The sequence below is a fragment of the Megachile rotundata genome, chromosome 8, assembly GCF_050947335.1.
Source record: "Megachile rotundata isolate GNS110a chromosome 8, iyMegRotu1, whole genome shotgun sequence".
NCBI classification, from domain to species: Eukaryota; Metazoa; Arthropoda; class Insecta; order Hymenoptera; family Megachilidae; genus Megachile; species Megachile rotundata.
Window position 1 is genome coordinate 6,976,727 of NC_134990.1, and position 23,248 is coordinate 6,999,974.

At 31.7% G+C, this 23,248-nt stretch overlaps 4 protein-coding genes and 1 pseudogene across 13 annotated transcripts; 2 read left to right on the forward strand and 3 right to left on the reverse strand.

Annotated features, from left to right (window-relative positions):
* Window positions 1–348: 348 nt before the first annotated feature.
* On the reverse strand, window positions 349–6,983 carry LOC100879638 (intraflagellar transport protein 140 homolog; annotated as a pseudogene). Its single transcript, XR_013038934.1, has 6 exons — window positions 6,858–6,983; window positions 3,200–3,560; window positions 2,860–3,107; window positions 2,480–2,798; window positions 2,191–2,407; window positions 349–2,124 (listed from the first exon to the last, which is right to left on the reverse strand). The product of XR_013038934.1 is annotated as an intraflagellar transport protein 140 homolog (transcript).
* Window positions 6,984–7,323: 340 nt separating this feature from the next.
* Window positions 7,324–8,384, reverse strand: LOC100875523 (uncharacterized). Its single transcript, XM_012287939.2, has 3 exons — window positions 8,147–8,384; window positions 7,794–7,919; window positions 7,324–7,711 (listed from the first exon to the last, which is right to left on the reverse strand). The coding sequence occupies exons 1-3, from the start codon at window positions 8,156–8,158 to the stop codon at window positions 7,529–7,531; spliced, it is 321 nt and encodes a 106-aa protein (XP_012143329.2). The 5' UTR covers window positions 8,159–8,384; the 3' UTR covers window positions 7,324–7,528.
* On the forward strand, window positions 7,590–10,756 carry LOC100875411 (COMM domain-containing protein 3). 4 transcript variants are annotated; one of them, XM_012287941.2, is made up of 4 exons: window positions 7,590–7,728; window positions 9,785–9,943; window positions 10,022–10,293; window positions 10,374–10,756. In XM_012287941.2, exons 2-4 carry the CDS (start codon window positions 9,811–9,813, stop codon window positions 10,542–10,544), a joined length of 576 nt encoding a protein of 191 aa, XP_012143331.1. In that variant the 5' UTR covers window positions 7,590–7,728; window positions 9,785–9,810; the 3' UTR covers window positions 10,545–10,756. The 4 variants fall into 4 exon arrangements, with proteins under 4 accessions (XP_012143331.1, XP_003704565.2, XP_076390333.1 ...); XM_003704517.3 differs by lacking the exon at window positions 7,590–7,728 and adding an exon at window positions 7,841–7,977; XM_076534218.1 differs by lacking the exon at window positions 7,590–7,728 and adding an exon at window positions 9,068–9,209.
* Window positions 10,757–10,793: 37 nt separating this feature from the next.
* Window positions 10,794–23,228, reverse strand: LOC100879416 (uncharacterized). Of its 6 annotated transcripts, XM_076534181.1 has the most exons (7): window positions 23,040–23,228; window positions 22,814–22,950; window positions 16,984–17,105; window positions 16,701–16,853; window positions 16,266–16,624; window positions 13,001–16,187; window positions 12,784–12,893 (listed from the first exon to the last, which is right to left on the reverse strand). In XM_076534181.1, the coding sequence occupies exons 1-7, from the start codon at window positions 23,070–23,072 to the stop codon at window positions 12,889–12,891; spliced, it is 3,996 nt and encodes a 1,331-aa protein (XP_076390296.1). In that variant the 5' UTR covers window positions 23,073–23,228; the 3' UTR covers window positions 12,784–12,888. The 6 variants fall into 6 exon arrangements, with proteins under 6 accessions (XP_076390294.1, XP_076390295.1, XP_012143325.1 ...); XM_076534179.1 differs by having other exon boundaries at window positions 10,794–16,187; XM_076534180.1 differs by lacking the exons at window positions 22,814–22,950; window positions 23,040–23,228 and adding an exon at window positions 17,476–17,828 and having other exon boundaries at window positions 10,794–16,187.
* LOC100879302 (uncharacterized) lies at window positions 18,479–22,116 on the forward strand. Its single transcript, XM_003704469.3, has 10 exons — window positions 18,479–18,683; window positions 18,831–18,966; window positions 19,055–19,173; window positions 19,412–19,569; window positions 19,643–19,903; window positions 19,962–20,540; window positions 20,613–20,775; window positions 20,976–21,108; window positions 21,196–21,776; window positions 21,853–22,116. The coding sequence occupies exons 3-10, from the start codon at window positions 19,093–19,095 to the stop codon at window positions 21,943–21,945; spliced, it is 2,049 nt and encodes a 682-aa protein (XP_003704517.1). The 5' UTR covers window positions 18,479–18,683; window positions 18,831–18,966; window positions 19,055–19,092; the 3' UTR covers window positions 21,946–22,116.
* Window positions 23,229–23,248: the final 20 nt, after the last annotated feature.

Genomic DNA, 23,248 nt, shown 5'->3' on the forward strand with positions numbered 1-23,248 from the left:
TGTATTATGAAATAACATAAGAATTATTAGTCAAATAACTTTTGTAACATATTAAAAAATGTAAATAACTGATATTGTAATTATAAACTATTATCACATTTAATTAAGATTTTATAAAAACTTTATATTTTATTATAATAATGTATTTATTATAATTTTTATTATGAATTAACGTATATATAATTAAGAAAAATTTTTTTATAAATGTCATCTTAGATATTAATAAAAGTGCTAAATAAACTAAAACTTCAGCCAGTTAAAACTTTTGTAATATTTCAATTACCAATGTAGTCACATGGATCAAGTTTTACAGGAACAAGTAGATTATAGTTTTATAATATAAAGATGTAATAAGATTGTTGAATTTTAATGTATTTGTTATTCAATGTTTCAAATGCATGAAATAATTTATAAGTTGCAAACATTATGTTTCGCAACATTTTTATCTGCTTCAAAGACCTCTTTGGACTTTTAGCGTAAATTAATACATGTACATGTTATATTATATGAAAATTTATGTAAAACTATAATACATGATGTAATATGTACTTTTCATAAAATAATGAACCTTGTACAATCTAATTGCCGCTGCTAAAATAAGATAAAAATTGCTGATGCAGTGTAATATACTAAGAAAAGAATTATCCTGCATAATTATTACATAAAGACATAAGGATTTCAATTTAAATGCATATACATTTAATACCATTTTAGATACTTGCTGAAAATGATCATGAAAATAATTGATAGCAAAAGTAAATAATAAAGTATAATGTAAATCATTTAATACACCAAGGTTTAATGCACTAAACACTGCATTATTGCTATACAAATTTTTAGTTATATAAAATTAAATGAATGTTACGTCAATGTTTCGTTTGTTGAAACTGTTTATATTACTATAAATTGTTTCAATATTAAAAGATTTTATTATTTTAAATCAGAACTTACTTGGAAAACAATTACTTCTAAAATTACTACTTAATTATGTGCGGAGCCTGAACACCCAGTAATCTGGAATTTTCATCTGTTACCGGTTTTATGTCCTGTACAACAATCCCGTGATCCGACGTCGCGAATATAGAAACCAAAACTACGTTGACCTTTGAGACATCGTAGTCATTTTCATTCATCTGTTTCGTTGAATGTTTAGAATCTCGACTATCCAATCTTTCAGCACGGCATATTAGCAGTCTAGGATTATCCACATCCCAGCAATGAGCAGTTACTAATCTTCCTTTACATTTTACAGCCAGACCAGTATCATCTTCGTCGATGTCATTAGATTCTGCGAAATCAAATTCGTGTATCTGATCGCTTTCTATGTCCCAAACGTATAAAATCGAACTGGGCATCAAGTTAGTCCTGGCAACTGTAATGGATACTAAACGACAGTTCGAGTTACACTTTGCCTCAATGACTTCAGCAAAATCATTGATCGCTTCGTAAATTGCCATTGTTCTGGGATGCAATTTCGCTTCCCTTTTACTTAAGTCCCAAATTTTTAAAATTCCATACAAAGATGCAACCGTAAGATATTGTCCAGTAAGGTCCATCGTGATCGGTTCACCTTCTCCTGGTAACGTAGGTAACAACATCTGCATAACTGTACCTTCCATCGATCGTAGTTGAATATCTACAGGGGTCAGAACGATCAAAGTATGCTCGTATATTAACAGCTTCTCCGTATCGCAATGGAAACTTGTGACCATCGTAGTCGTCAGGGAATTATCTTTATATATTTCGTAAATCACGATTTGTCTACCCGAGGATACAGCAATGTGCTCTTTGTTTACAGCTACCAGTTGTATTGGAATGTCGCTTTTCAAAACGTAAGAAAGCTCGTCAATTTCTAGTAAAATTTGAGTAGGTGCGAGTTGACTGGCGCAAACACCGTCATTATATGCAGCACACATTGGTTGTTGATGTAGAATAAAAACATTCGTTATACAATTAACCGTAATGGATTTCTCAAAAAACCAGCACCCCATATAAGGTGTTTCACTGTTTCATGAATGCTATAAGATTTTGGTACACTCGACCAACCATTTTCATCGTAATCCGTTTCACCTTTACGTTTCCATAGATAGATTGTTCCCAGATTTGTACCAGCAGCCAAAGTACCTCGAAAATTTTAGTAATGCATTTGTTTCTACATATTTTATGCTCCAAATAATATACAGACAGCACCATTATTTTTGCAAAAAGATATGCTTGTGCAAATCTCTTGCGGTGTAGCGATATTTCCAGGAGATGAATCCGGAGCAGACAGCACGTAACTATCGCCGCTATGAAGATCCCAACAATGGACACCTAATTCTCCTGTAAGAATTGCTACAATATTTTCACCGGCCTAACACATTGCTGGGCTAGTTCGTGACACGTTGTATCTACCGCTGAGTTTCACCTACAAATAAACATTTACAGAAAATTTCGATACTCTTTTCTGGTGGAAGCAAACAGTATGTAATTGAACAACTTTTGTTATTTCGACGAGCCTGTCAGTAATTGGATCCATTTGAAAATGCCCTATATTTAACCCTTCCGTCATAATAATAACGGAATCTCTACTTTGATGGTACAATAGAAACTGCAGCGCGACACCGTTTGTGTTGAGAACTTCCCAACATAGACCCTCTTTGTCAACAAAGTATATTACTCCGCTGCTTGTTGTAACATAAAATGTATGATTATCTCTTTGCAGTGCAGCCGTTAGTTGTACAGTCGTTCTAGGACGCCAAAAGCTAAATATATCCAACAATCTTTCATCTCCTGCAACCGCTGTTTTCGGTAAACAACTGAAAATGATTATTATTTTTTAATCTTTTCTATACCTTCAAAAAATATATTTCAACCCACTATATATCGAACGCTGATTTCTGTGGAATTGTTTTAAATACTATTTGTACCAAAGAAACCCTCAGCTCATGGCGAAACATCACTGCCAAGTAACCTCTCCAATCAAGATGCCAGACTATTATAAAACCAGTTGCATCCGCGGTTACCACTATTCCTCCATGCATACTCCATTGCAGAAGTGTAATAGGATCATGGTGTAGTGAGATTACTGAGTTAAATTCAACGCTCCCAGTATCGCCTGGCCATAACTAAATACGTATATAAATACGTATATAACAGGTTTACTGCTGTTTATTCTTACAAAACAATTGCTTTAACAAAGTTTTAACAGGTTATTAACCATCAATTCTCCGCTTTCCAATCCTACAACGAGCCAACGTCTTTCTGGATTCCATCCAAGAGCTGCCACCTGCAATTTTGAATGTTCGGTTCTGCGATACCAAAATCTTGGTGATTTCACATCCAGTACGAGTTCTCCTTGATCATCATAAATAGTTACAAAACTACCCTTATCTTGAGAATATGCAGCAACAGCTAGCACAGGATATTTGGCATGCCAGATTGCCATGCTTATGGCAATACTTATAGAAGCTGTTTCCGGGGTTTGTACGCGTGTATCAAAGTACAGCGACATTATGTCCTAATAGTTGTTTTCACCGTTAATGTCACCGCTGTCATGCGAATTGGTTTCAGTACGTCTCCTAAAAATATGTTGAAAGGTGCTATTTTAAACCAAATGAATTTTCAGAAGTCCTAGAGGCACACCACTATTACGTACTTATTGACAGAACTGAAAGAATCGATATGTGATATATCGTATATGTATTCTACGTACAACACGTGTTTATTCTGTATTCAAATTAATCCATGACAAGTTGATCACGTTTTAACTTTAATAGCAATTCGCGAACGCAGTGCAAATGAAAGTGCAGAAAAAATTTGAATCGTTATTTCACTTCGTACAAGAAGTACCGACTTTCGAATTTTACAAGTTTTGTGTATTTTCACAAAAACAAGTCATACTTTTACATTTTTATTTTCGAAACTAATTTTTATTTGGAACATATAAACTTTTGTAAATACGTGTAGCACGAATTAGCTTTTAACAATAAAATATCGATATCTTAACTGAGCGCCGCTGCTCGGTTCTGGGTGCAATCAGTTACCGTGAAAGATGGTTTCATATAGCGAGTCAATGAAAACAAAGAAACATATGTGTGCTGCGTAGTTATACACATATATACGCATATATATACATATGTATACTGTCTTGAGGCTACATTAATCAGACCACCGTATCCTGTTTCTTTGTTTTCATCGACGGTTCTCTCCCCGAAACCAGTTTCGCGAACTGGTGGGGATAGCGTTCGTTTATGGCGGGAGTTCAGCGCTCAGTTATGGCGACCTTTACAGGCATTCGACTACGCCACGTTCGTCAGTTCGTTACTTGAAACCGTTCGAGTATCATTGTCGCGAAAAAATTGAAATAGATTTCTTCAACAAATCTGTCAAAAAATTTTCAAGTTACTATTTTTTTCATAATGGCATCCAGTTCTGGCATGGCAAAAATAAGCATGGCCCAACGCTTAGAAATTCTGGACAAATTAGAAAAAGGTGTAAGCACCGCTAATGTCGCTCGCGAGTACGGAATCAGTGCAGCAACCGTTAGACGTTATCGACAGAACACGCAGTCGATACGGCAATTTGCGTCGGATGCAAACAATTTAAAGAAGAGCAGACGAAGACAGCGCATATATACTGAGATAGAAATCAGGTTGTACAATTGGTTCGTACAGAGGAGATTACAGGGAGGTGCATTGAATGATCACGTAGTGGTGGAAAAAGCGAAGGAAATCGCTGTAGAATGTAATAATATATACAATTTCAAAGCGAGCAAGGGCTGGCTATGGAATTGGAAGAAAAAATACGACGTACGCTTCGTGAAGAATAACGGAGAACCGGTAGAATCCGATGAAGACGCCGCAAATAGTTTCATGCACGAATTCGCACAATTATTAACAAGTCGAGAGATTAATAACGAGGATATTTATAATATGGGCGAATGTGGTCTCCTTTGGAAATTTCTTCCGCGTAAAATGCTGATCCAAAATGGAGGGCGCGTTCTCACAGACAAAACAAAAAAAGAGAAAGTAACTGTCGGCGTATGTGCGAACGCTAATGGCACGCACAAGTTGCCACTGTTATTTATACATAAATACGCAAACTCTCGGGCACTGAAACAACATAAACATACGTTACCCGTGACGTACAAAAACCAGCCTAACGGTTGGATAAACGAAGAGCTGTTTAGAGATTGGTACAGCAACGATTTCAAAACAGCGGTGAGACAACGGCAATTAGAGCACGGTCGGACAGGAAACGTTGTGCTGTTAATTAATAATTTCAGGAGGCATAAACTCACGGACAATGAAACGGACGACGGACAGTTTAAGTTGATGTTTTTACCTTGTAATTCCGCGGCGTTAATTCAGCCGATGGACCAAGGGATAATTACCAAATTGAAATTATTATTTCGGCATAAATTGATTCAGAAAGTGTGTATGTTGTACATTTGTTTATCGATGCTTTCTTTACACTTGTCTGTCGTGAACATATGTTCGTTGTCCGCAGGTACTACAGTATGGTGAGGGGATCAATACATTTTTCACCAATTACAACATGAAACACTGTATTGATTTTATCAGTGAATCATGGAATGAAATTACACGGGACAGTATTTTCGACGCTTGGGCGAAGATTTTGAAGCGTCCGCAGTTGACAAATACAGATTGTTCACAACACGAAGGAAACACGGAATATTCAAATATTGCCTCTGATAATAAGACGGAAATTAGAGAACGGTTTTCAGAATGTGTCCAAGCGGAATTAGATCCTTCCGAGATAGTGAAAACGGAAAGAAAAGAAGAAGATGATGAAAAGAAAGTAAAACAGGAAGATGAAGACTTTTCGCCTTCTTCGCCAATGGAGGACACGGATATCGATCTATTTTTAAGTTTTTTGAGAAAACTAATGAAAACCGAACCGCGAATGAAAGATCACGCGAAAGCAATAATAAATTATTATGATAAAAAAGACTAGTCGATACTTCTCGTTTCTACGTTTCCTTTGTTATAATAATAATTATTATTAATCCATATTAATTGTCGATGACAACTTGTATTACTTTGTATTAATTATAATATTTATTATAGATACTGTACAGTGCGAATTTCACTACAAAAATGCCTTGTTTTAACTAAACAAATTTTAGAATAAAGACTGAATTGTTATATTCACTGTATTTTTTTACAACGGTAATTTATTGTTGAAGTCTTATTTACTAGCAGACACAAATTAGACTAATTACTAATTCCAACCACGGTGTGAGATCGTACAATAGATTAGATAAAATAAAAGTATAACTGTTCATGGAAGGAATGCGGATTCCATTGATTGTATCGTAATAAGGCACACTTCTTTTTAACACAATTATAGAAACACTGATGCACTTTGAAATGAGTTATTTCAAGTGAAATTTTAGGTGGGCTTAAGTAATTTCGATATGCAAACATTAATATTATTATTGCTATATAACAATAAACAAATTACAGCAAGAGAAAATATAAAATTAAAATTTTTTAAAATAATCTATGACACGATTTACTTATTAAAAAACTGATGAATTATTGGTTGTTTTCTCGAATGCAGCATGTTCATTTTCATGGAATCTGATTTAAAAATTCTGTTAAACTCAATTCATCATACAAAATTCATGCAAGAATATTTCCTCTACATACTTGCTCGTTACAACGAAGTTGAAGAATCTACTATTCTTTTATTAACCTAACCGCCAATCTATCACTTGCGTAAAGTATGATCACTGCACCTACTTGTATTGTACATAAGTACATTCATTCGTATGTGTATTATACCACATGTATTCTACATATCTATCACTACATTTATTTTGCGCAACATTAATTATTTAATTTCAGCACCTTCTCTTTGTTAGTAGTGCATCTATTATGTGAAATGTGAATGAATTAATGAAGAAGTAAAACAGCAAGAATTTATCGTTCTTCTTTTTACTGTTCCTTTTAACTATCCGCTCTCTTGTCCTGTTGAAAAATAAACGTATTACATAAACCATGAACGTGCATATATGTAGAAGACCACAGGTCATATATATTCGAATTGCTTGGAACATCAAAAGTGCGCATGCGCGTTGCTCTTGGTTACGAAGCATACTCAGCCAATCAAAACTGACATGCGCAGCGCGAACAAAAACTCATCTGATAAGTATAATGATCTGTGTAGTGAAAAATATCTGTATTTTTGTTACTATAGTAATAAATTAAATTTAAAATAATAAACTGAATAAATTGTTATTTTATTTGTTACAGTTTGTTACAGAAAAGGTAGTAACGCAAGAAACAAGAGATCTCGAAATAAATGAGAGAGGAATGAACGTTCATCACAACTGTATTTAACGTACAACGGTTGCGACAAATTCAGATAAATCTTTTTCGATTAATGTATATAAACATTAACTTCCCATTTTATGGTATAAATATCTATAAGAAGTAGCTATATTCGGTATACAGGTTTGATATCATGGCATTTTGATCAAGTAAAGGAACGATTGGTAAAAAATTGATACTCGAGTGATTCATTTATTAATCTCGACCGTTAAAGACGTTTCTGGTTGAGTCCAAATGTAGCCAGTGCGTGTCATGCTGCAGTGTGCATCGTAATATCTACCCGGAGCACGGCAATAGGACCATCTTGGGCAGCGACATCGAAATTTACTATGAAATTCTTCTTTGCACACTTCGTTCCACCAACAAGTTCTCTATGCAACAAAAAATTGTTTGTATTTTAATAAATTATTCAAAACAAAGCTTGTAACAGTAACCTGTTTACTGGTTGTTTACCTCCGCCAAATAACCTCTAACGCTTTGATCACTGTAATTTCGTTTCTTGATAAGGTGCCTCGCACTTGTCGTATATACTTCTACGCATAAAACTAGTAACAGTAATAGATATAATGCCGCTCCTTCCTGCAAAAAGATCAATTCATTTGTATGAGCCACTGTTTTGATGATTTTATAGCTAAAGGTGAGTACTAAATAAAAGTTATAAAAATGAGAACGAAAAATGGGTGCTGAACGAGAAATCAATAGAAATAGATTGATTGTCGTAATGCAGTAATAGTAATGAACTTTGAAACTCTTTTAAGTGTACGTTCTCTTTCTTCAAGTATATTCTTTATTTGACGTGAACTTACGTTGTTGCGCATTTTCGTAAGTTTTTTTTTGTTGTGCAAGTCTTTACACAACCACCTTAAAATATCACATTAATAAATATCACAGAACAAACTACATAATTCGTTTCCAATGCTGTGTGCTCGTATAAGCACTTGAAATAAAAGACTACATGCAGAACGTGGCGCAGGCGTACGCTTATTCTTCTTTTGTATTTGCAAAATCGATCGTACCTAAAATTTCAATTTCTGGAAGCTCAAGAAAATATAAGTTTTATTTATTATTTGCATGTAATTTTTTAGTAATCATCTGGTTATTGCAAATTCAATTGATACACTACTTTTCTAGATTTTTAAAATATTATTTTTGTTGGAACAATTAAATTTTAATAACAAAAGAGGGTATCCGATGTGTCATAAACTTCTAACAATTCTGATCTAAAATAGTTTATAGACTAGATTTTATTCGATACAAGTATACAATTACAGTCATAGTATTTTAAAACTTTTAAAACTTTTAAATATCTAAATTCTAAAGTTTTTAGATTTGAACATTTGGAGGTCTACAAATTAAAGATATTTATATTTCTAAATTTATAGAAATAGTTTATATATGTAAGAAAGTAATTATTTGCTTAAAGATAAGTGACATCAATTTTTTTATAATTAGCGGGATAGAACATGCGCAGAAATAACAAATCTTTATCAATTCACGCATGCGTCCTCACTCATTGGTGACGCGTGACATTTTGAAAAGTTGTCAAGAACACAATTGTCAAAAATTGAGTTGCTTTGATAGAATATAAATTATATATTTAAAGAACTTAACATTGAATTGTATGTCAATTTATACTGAATATAGTATTATTATAATATAATAACTTACGCAGTATGCCTTTATGACACGCGCTACACTTATTGTACTAATACGCGTGTATAATTAAATATGTTATATTGATTAACGAGTAATTTGTAAGTAAACAATTTTGATATATTTGTACAATATTTCTGTATTTACATCCATAAAAGTTTTTAAAACGTCGTATGCAACGCCGCGGCGGTTATTGAGCAAGTGCGCATGCGTTAGGTATGTGTTTTCCTTTAGTTGTCACGTTATTATATAAATAAATAAGAAAAAAAATATAATATTTCATTTTGTTTAATAGATAATGCTGATATGAACGTATAATATATGTTTAATATAATGTATAAGTATTTATATATTTTTATTCTGTTCCATCATTATGCATTTATAAATTTTGGGACATTATTTAACTATTTTTATTATAAAAATAATATGTTATTTTAAGTTTGCGCATATAATAAGTATTCAATAAAATCGTAAACATAATAAAATCTGAGTATTTAAATTTATAATACTATATTGTTTACTAAAACTTGTATTGCATTCCGGTTATGATAAGAATGTTCAATTGCGATATTCATATTCTATAACGTAAGTTAAATAAATGACTTATTCATTATCCAATACATTATAATAATGATAAACAACGATGTCAATAAATAATGACAATAATATCTGATGATTTATAAACATAACCTGTAATGTCACTTTCTTTTGTATATATTTTTTGTTTATTTTTTTAATCTCACCTTATTAAGGTACGAAAACCTTTAACTTAGGACTTAACATTTTTTTAGGTGAATCTAAACATAGACGAATAATAATGGAACTGTCAAAGAACACTATTGATGGTCTCAATGATATGCTGAATATAAATACTGTTAATGATGATAATTTTGTACAGATTTTAGATACAGCTACTTCTTACATATGTGAAAGTCTTGCAGAAATAAGATGTGAGTATTATTTTGCTTACAATTATCAGATCTAAGTACTGTTAAATAATTCAATTACTTGCATTAATGAAATTGCAGATATTACCAAAGCAGCGAATTTAAAACCAATTCTAGCAAAGAAAATTGTTGCTGATACGGCATGTTTATTTGTAGAAGCTGCTCGACATGATTTAGATGAAGAAGGCTTAAAGACTTTTTTAAATCAAGCGTGTGGTGATGAACAAAGAATTAAGAAATTATGTGAAAAATATGTTAATAACAAAAAAATGATACAGTCACAACTAGAGTCGATAGGTAATAACCCACCACATATCGTTGACGTAGACTGGCATCTAGATTATTGTGTCAAGGTAATCGACCGGTGAATAGACTACCGATCGTTTCATTCACAAATGCTTTATTCATTCGTATTCACAAAAATCGTTTTTAGTTGGACACATGCAATTCCCTGGGTGTTCCACTGTACCATGTACGGTTTAGTACTAAAGAAGGGGAAACAATAAACCATGTAACATTCTCATGTACAATACAACAATTGCAAGAACTAGTCTTTAAACTTAAAGATGCCATCAGATACTCAGAAAAACTGACTAATGTTTAGCTAACATTCATGTTATGGATTTACTTTTATACGGTACAACACATGTACAATATTTTAAAATTTTGTTGCAAATATTTTTTGCTTTGTCGTAATCATTCTGTTATGTAATTCATGGAAATAATTGTTAACAGCTTATGATATTATACATGTATTCTTGTATAAATGAATCATTATAATACTTATTTAATAATAAATTCAATTTGTACGTGTAAGTGTAATGGTAAAATTGTATACAAATAACAGACTCTGTAAAGTATAATCAACTATATTTTTATAGTTAAAAGAACATTCTCTACTTCACGTAGTGTTATTACTGTATTAATAACGCGCGCGCGCGTGTGGGAGCGTATGCGCACGCACACATAGACAATTCGCAGAAATACATACATAAATTTGAAACAAACGACGATCAACGTTTCTATAAATAAAACAAATCTCGAAAACTTCGTTGAATTGTTTCAATTCAAACGATACTGAAATTTTCTTTATACAAAAATTATACACACACATTTTTTTCACTCGTTCACTCACTCAGGTACACCTTGTATACAAAAGAGTCGCGCGCGCATACAACTAATAACTTATTAAAAATACGTCGTTTTTTGCTCTACAATCAGGCATCTTTCTAAAAATTGCTTTCCCGTATTAGACAAAAAATACTATCGTTACGTGTACTTAGATCCTAAAAATATGCATGTTAAATTACATTAATAATCGATAATTTTTTTATATCTAATACGTGATATAGATCTTTTTGAATCATTATACACTATTTACAAGTAAACGTATCTAAAAAAAGAAAAGAACGATCTTTCATCATTAAAAATTTCATCATATATTAACTTTTTCTTTCTTTCCGGCACTTAGCAAAATTAATAGTGGATTTTTATCCATATGTGCTGTTTTAGTAAGTCGGTGCAAAACGTCACATCGATAATGTTAATTAAGCTGGAAAGAGAGAAATCACGCGCAATGTAATACTTCTTTATCCTTTTTTTCTAAATCATTTAACAATGATATTCTCTTGCTCGATTTTCTTAATATTATTTTATATATATATATTTATATATATACGATTACTGTGATAAGGCCTCGGATATTTTAATATAGTTGCATTTTTTTTTTATAAAGAACGTATGCTGATTATAAAGAAGGTATATACTCATGTAGCTAAAACTACCTGGAAGATTAGAGTAATTCTCGAGGCTTTGGTTAAATATCTACTTGTTGAAGATATATCAACAAATAAGCAATCAAATTTGTTCAAAAGTACAGTGTAGCTTCGTTATATGCTTCCACTTCATATGGCGCATTGGACTCAAATTTCTAAATTTCTAGATTTGTAAATCTTCAAGTCTGACAATTTTTTAATTTAAAAATTCAGAAATTTAGAATTTCTAAAAATTTGAAAACTTAGAAATTGTGAAATTTTGAAATGTCTAAAAATTTTGGAATTTACATTTAAAATTTAGAAATGTAGAAATGTAGAAATGTTCAAATTTCCAAATTTTTAGATTTATATATAGAATTTTTTAAATTCTCGAATTTTTAATTTTACAGCTTCGAAATCCTGAAATATAAAAATGTTTAAATTTTCAAATTTTTAAATTCATATACCGTCCGGTTATATAACGGGGCTCCACTGTATTACAAATACTGTAAATTGACAGATCTCATAAAATTATAAAAACTTGTCAAATATTGCATAAATAATATTATGATTCATTTTCCCTACATAATCTTTGTATAGCGTTGGTGTGTTTTTACGTTAAATATAATTTAGACTATATTCAACCATTTTTTGTTTCTTACTTCATTCGAGTCAAGCACTGTTATGTGTTATATTTTTAATTATTATGACTTTTAATCGCAAAATATAATTTTGATATTACCAACACATTAATCACAATATTATTTTAATATATCTCTGCGAGTTAAAAATCATAATAATTAAAATTGCAGTATACTCTGTTAAATTGATTTTCGATCAAGACTATTACGGAAAAAGTTATCAAAATTGTGAAATATAAAAAAAGCTGAAGCTTAATAAACTCTCTTGGCTACAATAGAATATAACAATAACCAAAAGCTTTCTTATGTACATAAATATACAAGGTAAATGACTTTTGAATTCATAAATTACGTCTCCACTTTGTTGACTTGGGTTTCAGATTTTTTTGCTGTATTTTCCTTTCGCTCACAATCCTCATTTTTGGATTCTTCTATTTGTGGTTTCGCAGTAGTTTTCTCAGATGTTTGCATAGTTTTTGTTTCGTTCAGTTCTCTTTGTTGTTCCATGAATTTTTCTACTGATGCTTCTTGTTTGTTATCATTGCTCAGTCCATTAATCTGAAAAATTGATTTCTCCTTTTTTTTATTTACATTATCACTATTTTCATCGGTCTGTTTTTTTTCCATATTTTGTTCCTTTGAAATATATGAACTATCTTCTTTACATTTTGCAGCTTCTTTTTCTAGTTGCTCTTTGTTCTGTTCTTGTTCTCCTGTACTAAGTGAAGGTTCTAACTTAATCTTTGAAGTAACAGTTAATGAATGTTTATTTTGTCCAATGTTTGAAGCAAGACAAACAGTGGTCGATTTAGAATTTCGAACTATATCTGTTGATGTTTTAACAGTTTCTGCATTACAGAAGTTCCCAGTCTTAGATAAATTAAATGCACTGACATCTTCCTGTGATGAACTTTTTGGAAGAAGTAAATTATTAGTTTCGAGAGATGTTGCGACAGTTTGTGTTTCCTGTTTAACCAAACCATAAGACGTAGGTGACATTGCTGTTAAAGAGGTAGTTTTAGGCGACTTAGGTGAAGAATAAGTGCTTGGTGGTATTCTCTGGACTGTTGGTGGTTGTGAAACTGGAGAGAAGCCAGTAGTCTGTGGAATATAACTGGATCGTTGATACAATTTATTAATTGAAGGTGGTAAACTACTATGGAAGGCACTAGGAGATGGAATTCCTATTGGTGAACGTATTAAAGGATTTGGAAACCTGGTAGCATCTGGAAAAGGTGGTGGAAAATGAGGATAAATTAATCTGGGATTCATATTTGGTGTTGGGGAAGGTATAAAAGGACTTGTTGAAAGCATATTTACTGGAGAATTCTTTGGAGATATCGGTGAGCCAGTACTTCTACAAATATCTCTTGAAAATGGAGGATTCGGGTAACTTCTTGCACTAGGAGAATATGGAGGTGGCGAAACGATAGGTGAATTAACTGTAGAAACGATTGGAGATAGAGTTTTAGGATCTATCTTCATCATACTTAGACTCCCATTTTTGGAACTGTTTGATGCATTTGTTGTCGTTGTTGGTGTTATCGATGCCTGCTCTTTTTCTTTACACTCATTACTAATCCCGTACATTGGTTTCACCCCAGAGGCAGGATTACCCAAATATCTAGGCATGTTTCTCATTTTGAAGATCTTAGCAGGTTTGGATTGAATAGTTTTACTCCTTTCAAAGAGTGCAGTCTGATGTAATTGGTTTTGTGCCTCTTTACTTTGATTTTTAACTGCTACATAATTGTTTTTTGAAAGAGTAGGATTCCAGCATCTCGGAGGATCACGAAGCGTTTTATACCCCACAGCTTGACTTTGCTTTTTAGAAACAGAAGAAGGAACTTTTTGTAAAGAGTGTGACGTTACTATTGGAGAATTAGATACTAGCGATGTAGCTCTTGGACTATCCTTCACATTTACATAAGCATTCTTACTTTCCACAGTAACTGCATTACTATTTGGAGCATAAACGGGTACACTTGGAATATTTTGATGTTGTTGTTTAGCAGACGAATCAGTCAATCCAGACTGTGAACTATTTTTCCTTCCAATTTTTAACAAATCTGGAATTTCAGATTTGCTTCTTACTTCTATCTTGTTCTTTTCCTTAGAATTCTCCCCAATTTTAGCGCAAATATCATCAATTTTTGAACCAGAGGCTCCAATCTTTGCACAAATTTCATTTATATTCAAACCTCTAGTAACCACTTCGCTTTTACGAACAGTTGGTTTCATTAAAGAAATCGGAATAGCATCGGGACATGGAGGCACTGAATATGTACCAGTTATTTCTAAGTTTCCTTTTGTTGCTGATTCCTTTGAAGTGTTTATTATTGAATTTGAGTATGTGCTTTTTGAAGAAGAAACGTTCGTAGAAGGCATACTAAATGTGGTGTTTTCCGATACTGCACATGTAGTTGTTTCTGAGCTGTTTTCTGAAGATGTAGCTACAGACAATTTTTGAGTCGTTGATGTCAAATTCTTCAACGAATTTTTCAACACTGTATTGTTTACTAGATCTTGAACCGTGTAAGGAAACGTAGACACAGACTGACTTATCGTTGATGTAGAGGTTGGATTTATATTATTACCAACTGTTGCAGCTCGAGATGTGGAGACATTAGGTGACCCGAAACTCTCACTTGTGAGTGGTTCAAGCTGCACGTACGGCATCTTTTGGAAAATTGTGTTTGTTTGTCCATTTGTCTTCTGGGAACACGTCTTTTTTTCTGAAACGTTATCTTTTTGAGAAGAATTTTTATCTTGTTCAGTTTGTTGCACTTTTTTCATATTAGAGTCTGATTCTTTTGCTTCAGAACTAACGGAGGTGGTGGTTAAATGCATCGACGAATCAGAATCTGCACTTTCTTGGGATTCTAAAGCAGATTTTTGCGATATCATTTTTGTAGAGTACGGTATCAATGATTTATTCATTGCAGTTCCACAATTATTTGCCATAACCTGTGCTTTTGAAGCATCAGAATTTTTTAGTTCCGCAGATTTTACATTTTCAGTGGTCTTTGTATCCGCTTTTTTCGACGATTGTGGCATAATTTTTTTATCTTTTACAGTTTTCTTCAAAGACACATTATTATTAGTATTAAGTTGCTCGATTTTTGGTTGAAACTGCAACTTTACGCTTAGAGCATTGATCTTAGATCCGGTATTTACAAGTTTTATTTCATTTTTTGAATTCTGTTTGGATGTTTCTAATTTAGTTTCCTCAATTGTAATATTATTGTTATTTCTAGATGAATCTTTTTGATCCTCATTCTCGATATTATTTCTATTGTCATTATCATCTATACACTGTACAGTTTCTTTCGACTGTGAAACTGTTTTGTCTTCGACATTAGTACTATCCAAATGATTTTTTGGTTCTTCTTCATTTTTACAGCTTACCGTATTTTCTGTTCCCTCAGTTGAAATTTTCTTGGTTTCTACTTGATTGCTATTTTTCTTGTCATCAAGTTCATGTACTTTAGAAGAAATATCACCCGACGACTGCTCGTTTTGTTTAGCAATCTCAAATATGTTGTTTCCACTAGTATTATCGTTGGCTATTGATGTATCTATTGTTTCGATTTTTGGAACAATTGAGTTTTCAACTCCTGCACTTTTCTGAAATTGTTGGTTTGATATATCCGTGATACTCATTATACCAGTTTCAGAGATTTTTAATTGAACTTCTTTCCATTCTCTTTTTAGCGATTGTTCTTCTTTTGAGTCGATGGAATCAATTCCAGCATGAAGTAAGGATGTTTTATAATTGACGTTATCTTCTGAAAGTTTTATTCGTTTAGGAGAAGATTCAAATATCCTATAACTTAAATGCAATGGCACTTTCTGAAACAAATAAACAAAATTTTTATAACGCTGAAATTATTAAACTCGTATGTATATATACAAATTTTGAATGTTTACCCGCCTCCAATGATAAATATACATTACATCCATCAATGTATAACTAGTGGATAATGGTTCCTCCTTATACATTATGTCTACCCTGTGTGCATCGGTTAAGCCATATTTAGCACGAATAAGTTTTTGCAAATGAAAAATGGTTACTGCTGCAGGACAACGAAGATATCGCCTTAATAAAGGTTTCACAGGTACTCCTTTAACATCTTTAGTTGGACTGAAATATTCCAATGACAAACTAAGAGATTCATCCGGAGAATATATATGTGATTCGGTTGGCTCTCCTCTTGCTTCTGGAGATGTTGCCTGAGTGTATGCTTCAGGATGTTTGGAGTAGAACTCCCTTCTGCATCGCATCTCATCTGAAATGCACAATATTTAAATTGGTCATTTAAGTCATTTGAATCGCATACTCTTTTGATTAATTATAGAACTCACTTTGATAACATCCAGGTACCAATTTATACACAATGTCCTGCAAAGTGTGGTCTGGACGAATGTTCAATAGTGGTTTACTTTTGTGCACCTGTACCTCGCATATTGGACAATATTTATTGTTTTCCAGATACTTCACAATACAACTCCTGCAAACTGTAGTGTGACATTAATCGCTGCTTATATCAAAATGTTCAAATGATTGCTTAACCCTTTTGTGATGATGAAATCAAAATTATTCACCATAAACAAAAGGATCAAGAAAGTGACGAAAGAATACACGTACACGAATGCAAGCACTCTATAATAGTAGTGGCATCAATAAAATATCCACCGCATAATTTGCATGTTAGTTGATCATTGAGTTTGGACAACCGTAAGCGATGCCCTCCACTCTGACCTGACATCCTACAGTAGGAAAGATAAAATCATATAAACTTAAACTCTAATTGAAATAAGTATTGCACAAATTGTTATAATCTATAGCATTAATAATATTACATGGTATTGATGGATTATTAAACAAAAACTGAAGTAATACTCTCAGAGGATCTTAAGTGATTTTCGAGTTGAAAACGTTACACCGAGTAAAATCGGTACCGATTTAACTAACTATTGTAATTAAAACATCAAACTTACGTGGCGAATGACGCGAAAATTGTACGTTTTATCTAGTAATCGCCATTTGATCAAAGAAGTCAGGAAAGTTGGGTCAGAACTCGAGGTGAAATCTCACAAATCCCCATGACGAGAACATTCATTAAAAAAAAAAACTAACTCGAATTCGTCGGAAACAGTTTTCTTCCAGAGTATGAAATGTCGTCCGCTTCAATGATTTTTTTTCAAATTCGAGTCAATCTAGTTCATTGTAAAATAGGCCACGATACCAGGAAAAACTCTGAGGACGACAGCAAAACAAAATGGTGGATAAACAATCCTGCCAGTGACATTTCCAAAAACATGAGTTTCTCTACGAGTTTTCCCTCTAACCAGAATTTACGACAAAACAATGAAAATGTTACGAAGATTACAATAGAGAAATTAAAAGAAAGATTATGTTCAGGTAGTAGATATCTTAAATAACGTAGATGATACAAGCTGCAAGTTGCAATAATTAACGGTATCATTTATCGGTACAGTTGTTTTGGTACTTTATACAGATCAGAGATGGCACTAGAGTTGTATATTAAAATTTGCATTTACTTTTTATTTTTCGAGAGAACCGCATTGCCCAGCAACAAACTTTCGTTTACGATGCGCAGATCTGCTTTGATTGGTTCTGGCATAATTTATAATGAATAGTAATACGCAAGCGCTTTAAACCAGCTTTGAGTTAAAGTACATATATCTGGTGATCTTTTATTTAGCGTGTTCCCATGCAGAGATGATTAATATTTACCTGCTGGAAACTACTCAATTTTCACTATTAGTAAATTTATTTCTCCATTACCAGTCAATTAATTATCTTAAAACTCGGTTAGATTTTTTATGACACATAAGAGTTACGTAATAATAATAAAATGATTTTGTCTACTTATTTCTCTCAATATGTATATAAGATATCTTGTGAAGTATTTTTGTTCACCGTGTATATAACCATGAAACAAGAAATAGGTTATAGATTGGTACTACACTGATGGTAAAAGAGTTCACTGAAGTCAGCTGAAATGCGCAAATAATTATGGTTCTCTCGTGAAATAAACTATAATAATAGAAAATTAATATTTACACGTATAATTTATGTGCATTATAAATATATATATGTGTATATCTATGTTACCTAAATTATGTGATACAATTTTATTTGACTACTTCCAAAAAAAGAATTTGATAATCAATGTGTAAAGCATACACAAAATACACTTTTTATTTTATAACGTAAATATTTACATAATTCTTTACTTTCTTGGTTATTTTGAGTTATCAACTATAAGTAATTATATAGTTCTAAGTTATAACACTGTTTCGTACATGTGTTATTATAAGGTACGTATAAATAAAAGATAAAAACAGAAATTTTTATCTGTTGTTACTTTTTAAGTTATCAATAATATTTATCTGAAATTTAATATGATTTACACTCTGCTATTTTTGTAATTTATGATATGACTGATATAAACTTTGAAATTACAGTAATCACAGTATTTAAATACTGTTAAATACACACCTGCATATAGGGAACATGTGTGATACAAAATGAAGTAACTAATTTGATATTCATTTTGAATTAACGACTTGCTGTATATGAATACAAAGCCTATAGTTTAATGTAAGTATTATACCTAATTGTCTACTATTAATAATTTAATCAAATCCATTAAGATTATTGTTATTTAAAATTAAATAATATTTTGTAGAATATCTGTTCAGGAAAGCAAATATCGAAATTTTAAAAATGGTCACGTTACAAGATATTAGTGTGCAACTTATGAAACCAGCAAAAGATCTTGCTGACTGGAAATTTCCATTGTCTCAGGTACTGTATACAATAATCAAGCTCAAGATAGAGTTTCGTAGGGTTCGAATACTTTCCGTGAAAAGTAATGTTTGATTTTATGTGTTTACGAAATACCTTTTATACTTCTCAAGATACCTCTCATAGTATCACATTTTTTTTTCTATATATTTTTCAGTTACTTGCGATCATATAGTCAGATTCGAACCTACTTATTTATAAAATAATATAAAAACAGCATTATTATTTGTTATTATAGATTTTAGAAGAATATTATGCATTATTAGAAGAACCATGTAATATTAATTTTGGAGAAGCAGCACTTGTTCTGCAAAATTCAACAAATGTATATGTGCGCAGAATTGAACGTCTATTTAGCGAGACAGAAATTTTGAGACAAACATTTTTTGGATATGAGTAACTATTAATTTTGAATATAATATCAAATGAATATATACTATAGTTAATAGTTCATCTATATATTTATTAGAGAAGAAGAAGAAGAAAAAAAGTCTAAGGAGAAAAAGAGTAGCAAGAAAGCTTATGTTAATTTTGATAACTTTGTAATCATTGACTTAGAAAAAGATATTGGAAAAAATATTGATAAGAAAAATCAGCTTCAAGGACAGAAAAAGATAAAGTTATTAAGCCATCGATTTACTCAGTTAGAAAACAACACAACACAATTTAGTATTCCCATTCACGTTTACGATGTTTTAGGAGAAGTTATTGGAAAGAAATATGATTTTCGGTGAGTAGTTGTTGATTTTTTCTTAATTCTCGTATTAGATCATGCTTTTAATTTTAAGGTGTAATCAAGCTGTAAGTACAACTGGAATGTTAGTGGATGAATTGACATCGCATGACTTTGCTCGTATAATTAGTTCTCATGTTCAAAAAGGCAGAAATTCGTTATCATCATATTCTGAACCAAAAACTCCTGGCACTGGAACTTCAGGATATCATTCAGCTGCCTCACCAAATCATTCCATTGCATCTATTCGCGAAGACTGTGAAGATGAAGATAATTTTATTCCACCAACAGAAAGTATTCTTTCACCAAACGAATCAGAAATTATAGAAAAAGAAGATATGTTAAATAACAATAATGAAATATCATGTGTCAAGAATAATAGCTTTAATACAGTTATTTTAAATAAGGATTTGTGCAAAGAGCAGCATAAGCAATTAAAAGAAGGAAAGGATATTAATAATGAACATTGTACAATTATGAATTCTAATGACTCAGAGCAAATTGAGATTAATGATAAAATGGATCATTGTGAACAACCAGATCAGGTTCTTGAAGAAGATTCACAAGTTGTTCAGCTCAAAGAATCAAATAGCGCACACACGAAAGAGAAATTACTTAATAAACGGAAAAAAGGGTACGAAATTTTAAAAGATATTAATATTATTAAATTCATGATATCTAATGCATATAACGATATTTTTATTAGGAGTCAAACAACGAAAATGTCCATTTCTTCTGTAGATGATGTAAATGAACTTGAATGGAAACCAATGCCACTTGTTCAAGGAATTAAACACGTTTTTTCTGACAATACAACTATTTTGAAAATACCAGAACATATTTCTCTTCTGAAAACGAATGTTGACTCGGTATGTGTAAAGTAACTGTGATGTATCGATATTTTATGGTTTAAATATTTAGCAGGTCATTATTAATAATACCTAGTTTGACTTAGGTCATTATTTGTAGTTATTGGTTCGATGTTGATTTTGAACGTCATCCGTATTAATTACTTCATACATAACATGAATATTGTATTACGTGCGTTTTATGTTGCATTCTATTTTAGAAAAAACGTAAACTAGCATCTAAAATACATAAATCCGAGTGTTTAACAAAACTTATCTTACGAGAAACGGAACTATCCTCAAGGAAGAATAACGTATCAAGAACAAAATCAAAATTTAAACGTTTACAAAAACGTAAGACAGATAAAAATTATATTTTAAATATTTTATATATTAAAATAATATTCTAATGTTTTAAAATATATTTTTTTTTCTTATCAGAGGAGTTGGAGGATTTTATGAAAAATTTTGATCAGTGCTTCAATGGAACAGAAAAAGAGAATGATAGTGGTCGACAAACATCTATGACAAATATTTCCATTAATTTATTGGACTTTTGCAGTTCTAAAAGTCAGAACGATGATACAGAACGTAACGACGAAGAAATAATGAGCAGAAGTTCTACACCTATCAATTTTAGATCACAATCAACAATTGGTCAAGAGTCACCTGATATGATTGAAGAACCCCCTAATTTAATGAACAGTTGGGGTGAATCTGAAATAAATACATCCTATTCTTTGCCAGATTATCAGACGTTAATTGAGGGCAAAATGAAGGAGATTTTTGAAGAAACAGATGTTGTAACAGAATTAGATCAAACTGTGGCAAAATGGCACGCTTCTCTGCAAGCAAAATTATCAGAGGCTGAAGTCAGGCCTGCATTTCGAATTCATGAGTATGCTTCTCACATAATAAATACATTGCAAACACTCGATACCAAAAAAATGAATTTTGATAATGTCGTTCGAAATAAACCACCTTGTGAAGTAGCTAGATACTTCTTGGCTTCGTTACAACTGGTATTCTCATTTTTATTATGATACTTTTATAGTTTCTAATTCAGTACAAATTTCAATAATGGTTTTGTTTTTATAGGCCAATACTTATAACATAGAATTAAAAACAGAAAATAATGGTAAAAGTATTGAAATAGAATTACTTGATGAAAAGTCGAAGATATCACTTTAGTCTTAATATCATTACCGATGAACAAAGTTGTCTGATTTATAAATATGTGATATTTATGTTTAAAAGAATGTAATTATTGTTATTTTTTATGTTTCTTGTAAATACTGCATTTTAACTTTGTACTAAAATGCACCAAATTTTGAATAAAATATTTGTAGTTATTTCACTAGATTTGAATGAAATGTTAATTACGTTTTCCTTTGAAATTAAGAACTTTTACACTTTTATGGGACAAAAAGAATATTCTACAAACCCAATGAAACTGAAAGAATGCAAAAGAAAATGTAGCAATGAATTTTGTTTATTAGTTCCAACCTTCTACCGCTAGATGATTAATTTTGAGGTCAATGAATTTCAATTTTATAAATTTTCGAAAATAATGTATCAAGCTCTATTCTAATGACATTTACTGACTTTCTTGTGCCCATTCAACGATTTAGAAGCTGTACAAAACACTAATTAGTTCCTTTTGTCGTGGAACACAGTTATGCACGCTCACTTTCAATTTCCTAAATATATAAATACTTATCGATAATTCAGAAACGATTGTCGACAGTTACTGACGTATCGACTTTGTTTTAAAAATAAAACCGTAAGTAAAGGAAATTTGAGAACTACCATATCAGCTGGAACTGGTTACCCATTAAAACGTCATCAGTGATTAACATTAAAAGTCAAAATATTGACAAATATTTGTTATTTGAAATAATGAAAACGATACATTTTTAAAAGCCAAAAGTTTTATTATGAAAAATGTTTATCTATACAAATATGATACCACTTTGAAAAATTAAGTATAATAATTTAAAAATAATTGCAACTAAAGTGCGAGACAGAAGAAAGAAATATAAATTTCAACTGTACTTACTCTCGAAATCTGTAATACGTCTGCAAACGTTCCAGTGTATTTTTTAAAGGAATCCCAAGTGCTTTAGCATAATTTTTCAAACAATCTATCTTGGCACGATCTTGCAACGATCTATCTATCTCTAGCATGGTTATGTTCTGGTAGACATTTGCAAAAGTTATTAAAGTCTGTTTATAGCATGTTTGTGCGAATAAATTTGAATATATTGAGGAAGAAGGTATACTACTTGAAATGCGAATAGATGGAGTTGAATAATCATTGAGACTATCCTTTTGGAATGTCCCTTCTTTACCAACCTGGCAGATAAACTGCCTAATTTTGAATGTACAATAACGGCCCGACCGTCGGTTGATCACTATGGCGCGTTGATTGTAAAATGTGACTGTAAGATGCGTGCAGTAGAGCGAGTCAGCGACTGGGGAGTCGCATGCTTGA